This window comes from Merops nubicus, unplaced genomic scaffold, assembly GCF_000691845.1.
Source record: "Merops nubicus isolate BGI_N331 unplaced genomic scaffold, ASM69184v1 scaffold7709, whole genome shotgun sequence".
Classification (NCBI taxonomy): Eukaryota; Metazoa; Chordata; class Aves; order Coraciiformes; family Meropidae; genus Merops; species Merops nubicus.
In genome coordinates this window covers 23,873-29,952 of record NW_008630155.1, presented here as the reverse complement: position 1 = coordinate 29,952, position 6,080 = coordinate 23,873, and the positions used below count along the sequence as shown (strand labels likewise).

The 6,080-nt window shown below is 45.0% G+C and overlaps 1 protein-coding gene across 2 annotated transcripts in view; it reads left to right on the top strand.

Annotated features, from left to right (window-relative positions):
* Positions 1 to 6,080, top strand: part of INTS9 (integrator complex subunit 9) — a 71,433-nt gene that overhangs the window by 43,981 nt on the left and 21,372 nt on the right. For both annotated transcript variants that reach the window (XM_008947174.1, XM_008947176.1), the window contains one exon: positions 2,079 to 2,250. In XM_008947174.1, the coding sequence (XP_008945422.1) occupies positions 2,079 to 2,250 (172 nt within the window). The remainder of the gene's footprint in view (positions 1 to 2,078; positions 2,251 to 6,080) is intronic.

The following is a 6,080-nucleotide window of genomic DNA, read 5'->3' as shown; positions in this document are numbered from 1 at the left end:
CCCCACTGCCCCGTGTCCCTCAGCACCACATCTCCATGGCTTGGAAACCCCTCCAGGGGTGGGGACTCCACCACTGCCCTGGGCAACCCTTTTGAGAAAGAAATTGTTCCTTAGGTCTAACCTAAACCTCCCTTGGTGCAAATTGAGGCTGATTCCTCTTGTCCCGTTGCTTGTTTTTTGGAGAAGAGCCCAACCCAAGTATTCCCAAGTATTTGAGAGCCAGAAGGTCTCCCCTGAGCCTCCTTTGCTCCAGGCTCAGCACCCCCAGCTCCCTCAGCTGCTCCTCCCCACACTTGGGCTCTAGACCCTTCCCCAGCAGCTCCGTTGCCCTTCTCTGGCCACGCTCCAGCTCCTCAAGCTCCTTCTGGGAGGGAGGGGCCCAAAACTGAACCCAGGATTTGAGGGGCAGCCTCCCCAGTGCCTAGTCCAGGGAGACATTCCCTGTTCTGGTCCTGCTGGCCACACTAGTGCTGATCCAGGCCAAGATGCTGGTGGCCTTCTTGGCCACCTGGGCACACACTGGCTCATATTCAGCCAGCTGTCAAACAACCCCACCCCAGGTCCCTTTCTGTTGGGCACTTTCCTGTCACTCTTCCCCCAGCCTGGAGCATTTCAGGGTGTTGTTGGGACTCAAGGGCAGGACCCAGCTCTTGGCCTTGTTAAACATCATAAGAACCTCACTGTGTAAACCCTGAGTTCTGAAGTGCTGTGTTGAGCAGAAGTTGCTGAGAGGCTTAGAGAAGCATCAGTATTCTCAGCCTTCTGTTCATTCCCACGTAGGCACACTATCTGGAGTTAGATCTACCATGGGGAAAAGTTACAAAAGCAAATCTGCAGAGATGAATTACAGCTTTGAGATGCCAGGAGAGTTGCTTATCATCATGTTCCTTCTTCATTCCTCTTTTAAAAATCAAATATTTTACAGTGCAGAGGAGCAGGGCTGTAACTGTAGCAAGAAGGCAGGTTTTCTGTTAGGAAGGCATGATGCACACATGTTATGGCATGTAGTAGAGACCATGCTGCCTGCCTAGCAGTTGTATTGTCTAGGGCTCCGTGGCATAAAAGCTGCAGAAACATGTGGCTGGACCCTGCCTATGGGAATTCCAGATTTTGAGCAACGTGGCAGTGCCTGGCAGGAGACAGCAAAGTATGGAGAAGTCTTTGGTGAATGGTCCCACCTCCTTTAAAACCCAGCTGACAAAGGCAGCACCGTTCCCCTCTTTCCTACTCTTTATTTCCGTGTGTGTTCTTAGTTGTTCAATGTGTGATTTCTTTGTGTTGAACTGCATACTTGTAAAGAAAACTGTATTTAGAGTTCTTTACATGCTGAGGGTAGAAGCATCTACCTGCCAAGGAAATACCTGCAAATTACTGCATGGAAGAGCTCAGCAGGCTAATCTATTAAGTTACTTTTTACGTTGAACCTTTCTTTGTGGATTAGAAAACAGTGGAAGCAGGGGAAATAAAGCAAAATTCTTCTTCAAGAAGTGTCTTGATAAACAAACTTCCCCATCTTAGTACAGAAATCTGTTCCTCACACATAGCTGATGATGCTTTGTTTGCCAGCTCCAGTGACAAGTGCTTCTAATTGCTCTTCATTCATTGTTACTCCTAGCTTCAGGGATGGTCGAGGAAGGGCAAGTTCTGGTGTATGTTCTTTCAGAAGACTTGACTGGGTGAGCCTGTTGTATGAATGAAACTCATGACAACACACTGCTGAAGGCAAAATTGCCTGGTACTACTGTGGTGCAAGGAAACCAGGTTAAATATCAGTGCCCAGAGCTGTTTGTAGACATGGCAAGTAGGAAAAAGTAGCTTAGTTTGAATTTGGCAGCTGAGCATTCTCTTCACTCCAGGAAACTTCTAAGCAGGGAGTGAGGAGGCACTTGGCCCAATACTCTGACTTCCTTTTCATAACATTTAGGACAGTTGTGACTAAATCTGTGGGGATACACAGGAAGGGACTCTGTGTTGAGTTGGAAATAAACTGCAGAATATTTATTATCTCCTGTAAATCAAGCCACAGAGCACAGAGCCCTGAGAGGTTTGTCATGTCTGGCTTTTTGTTTTCATTTCAGCTCATTCAGACCAACAAATTGAAACATTACCCCAGCATCCATGGAGACTTCAGCAATGACTTCAAGCAGCCATGTGTGGTGTTCACTGGACATCCCTCACTTAGGTTTGGGGATGTGGTTCATTTCATGGAGTTATGGGGGAAATCTAGCTTGAACACTGTTATATTCACAGGTAAGTCACAGGCAGATATATAATTATCAAATTAACAGTGGGTTGTGCACTCTGGTTAAGTGTGGCCACATCCTAAGGGCTTTACTCATTTGTTCTGGAGCAGAAGCCTCTGACTTCATTAGGAGCTTGTCTAAATTAAGATCCTAGAACTGACTGTAAGGACAGATGTAATTATTGTGCCGTTTAATTCATTTCAGCCCTGCAGAGCCAACCTTTGCCATGCAGAGTCCATTCCTGCCATTTCTGAGCAAATCTTTGTTAGGCACAGCAGAGAAATGCCTACAGGAAATTAATATTTGAGTTCAAAGCAGCTGGCTGGAAGCTAAAGCCAGGCAAGAGCTAATTGATGCTGGTCAGGAAGGAGAAACGCTTCTTCTCCGTGTTCCACTGGAGCCACAAACCTTTCCTCATCCCTTCTCCTGCTCTCTCATCAAAACCTCAGGCAAGCAGGCTGTTTCTCAAGACATTCCTGTCATCTCTGCTGTTCCAGAAGTGTGCAGCCCATACAGAGCTGGCAGTAGTGATCTATGACCCTTGCTGCCTTTTGGCTGAGTGGGGTTTTTGCAGACGTTTTTGGGCTGACAGACACATTTGTAGCTGAAGCTGAAGGTGCAGCTCTAGCTAATACCCAGGGGAGCTGTTTCCTTCACAGTGACTCAGGCTGCCAGGGGCACAACAGGTCTTTTAAGTTCCTCCACTTGTCCCAGTCTGCTTCTAGTGCTGACCCTGCTTTTAATGGATTTAATGAAGCAAACCCTATCCTCTTACAATGAGCCCTGGTTTGAGATCCCCCAGGGCAGCTGTGTCCTGTGCCCACACCAATCATCAACAGCAAGACAGTATTAAAGAGAGAACATGAATCTTTCATGAAATCTAGTGAAAGAAATAACTTGCAGAGTTTGATTTGCTTTAAAAATATTTCAATGCCTTCCCTCAAACTGACATTCTGTCCAGGTTCCTCCTCTTCATACCCAATGTGTCATCCAACCAGAACCCTACAGTGGCCACTCTTCAGATCTGAAAAGGGAAATAATCCTTCAGGCCATTGTACTGATTCTGTGTATAATGAGCTCTGGTATAACTGGGAGATGTGTTATATATAACTTAGCCAGATAAAAAAGGTGTGGCTTTTGGACTAGGGCAAAGTAATTAGAAATGGGGAGGAGAACACCAAGTAGCTGATCCCACCTGCTCCCCCAGCAAGGGTGTGATGGAGTCATAGAATCATAGCATCACTATGGTTGGAAAGGACCTCTAGGATCATCAAATCCAACCTTCCTTCCCACATCCCCCTAAATGTCCCACTGTTAAGCTTATTTTCCTCCTCTTTAGAGAACAGAACTGCTGGAAGGCACATAATCTCCTAAAGGAAAGCTCGTTGGGTTATTTCCTTCCTTCTTTGTTTTTTTAACTTTAGGCTTGTGTTGAGCAAGGCCCTTTGACTCTTTCACAACACCAAAAAGCATCACAGCATCCTGATACTCTTAAACCAATTTGTAAAGATTTAAAGAAGTGTGTAATTAGCCCTGCTGCAAGGGGAGGGAAGACACCAGGGGGTTCCTTCTGCTGAGCAGATGAGACACTTAAACCTAGACTGTGTTTGTGCTGAGAAATGGTGCATGGTTCCACAACGTCATAGCTGCTACAGGACCCATCTCTGCTGCCCTCTGAGGTCATTTCTGGAGATATTCCCCAATTACAGTAACTGGTAAAATTCAATATAGATATGCATTGCCTTGGATATAGAGAATTCTACTCCAGTTGTGACCTCAGTTAAAACTGAGTGTGTCCAGCCTTTACTGGGGTGTGTATTTAATGAATCCCTAAGAAATCAGGGGTGTTAATCCTGTTCTGAATGTGGTACCATCAGAGAGGGTGTCAGAAACTGGCCTTTAATGGCAAGAACTCTTCTTCTTCTTGTAAGGAGAGGTAATTGCCCTTTCTGCCTTAAAATGTAATCCTTCTGTGACATGAGGAAGGAGAGCAGACTTCTGCTAGAGCATGGCCCTGCCAGGTTGTTCAGGCATCTGAATAGCAGTCCTAACAACCTGTGGATACATTAGCTCATGATCTTTGAGATTCAGTCCCAGTTTGTACTTCAGATGAAGCTCCAGGTGAGATCTGCTTTGGTTGTGATGACCTTGGAGTGCACAGTGATTCCAGGGGCTTGTGGTGGTTTGTTTCCTAAATTCCCCTGCCTGTGGCTTTTGGACTCTCTAAGTGGATTGACTCATCAGGACCTTCCTACCTCATTATGACTGTCTCAGCTGGAACAAGACATCTTTGTCCTCAGGTATTCCAGGCAGGTTAAATCTTTCTGTTCTTAGTAAATCCAGTGGAAATGTGAAGCACCTCCGGTGATGCGTGGGATTTTAATTAGTTAATTATTTAGCTCCTGTTTTAAGGTACAGTGCCCTGTACTTAGGAAAGAAATTTGATTCCTTGAAGCAGTATGTGATAGCAGATGATGTTCTAGCTTTTCCTGGGAAAGGCTCCCTGTTTCTAGTAATTAGGACCTTTAAACTGCAGGCCATGCAGTGTTGTTAATGATGGTCAAGAGGAGCTAGGGAGCCTCCACCTTTCCAATCTGCAATGTCCAAAACAACTGAGAGAATATAGACTAACCCAGCCCCTGCAGGCAAAAGACCAGACACCAGCTGGGAGGGAGCTGTGCTGGCTTTGTCACCTGCAAATGTTACCTCTGAAGCAGTATTGAATAGATTATTGATTAAAAATATTGAATACCACTGAGCCACAAAGAGATTCTAGAAGAAGTCGCAGTAAAAATGAGTCTGCTCTCTCTCCAGTGACAATGCTTTAAAAACTAACTCCTCAAACCAGCTCTGCCTGCACCATTAGTGCTGCACAGTGGGAAATGTTATAACTCGGTGTCACACAGTAGCAAGTCAGATGTCTTGGAGAAAAAGCTAAAGACCTGCAGCTCTGTCAGAAGAAGCCAAGATGTGTCCTTGACAAGTGCTGTCTCCCATCAGACAGGTGACTTCAGGTTGTGTGGTGATCTCAGAAGAGCTATTTCTGTATGGCACATGAGTTCTCTCTGAGACTAGCTCACATTATGTTTCTCACATGTTCTAAATCTTCAAAGTCCTGTGCCAGAGAATCCCTTCGTTAGAATATCTTGCTTTTCCAAGGCTCTTACATTCTTGTTAGTTGTTCAGAGGGACTGGAAATTGGATGCCATTTGGGATTCTTTGATCAAAAAATCCACGTCTGTACATTATCTGAGCCTACTGACTCAGGAAAAGAAATAGATGCTGCCTCCTGGCATTCTCAGGTACAAGCAGTCAAATCTCTGTCATCCCCAACACCAGATGGGATGGGAAAACTCTCATCTGATAACTTTTTAAACTTGCTATTTGCCATTTCATTGTACATCCCCAGCAGAGGACCTGTGCCCATCTTCAGTTTTTTGGTTTTCCTCAACAAGTTCTGAAATACCTTCTGATTGACCACTGGTCACTCTTCAGCTAGCCACCTTCTCAGTATTCTTATTTTTAAACCTCTCTTTGTTGCTGCTTAATTTAACCACCATTCACTTCCATTTTTTACATGGCTATTTTTAGGCTTTGTTTCCTTGCCACCAACACATCTGCTTTTAACTAGCGTGGCTTTTTGCCCAGGATCATTTTTGCTTCCTGTTTGTAAATTCATGGCTTTGGGGGCATCTAGTGAGATGTTCCTGCACAACTCATTTTTTGTTAATATTTCTCACTTTGATGTTCCCAGGCAGTTATTCTGACAATTGCTTTAAACTTGGGAAAATTATCCCTTTGAGAGTTCCAAACATATGTATCGTTGGCTGACGCTGG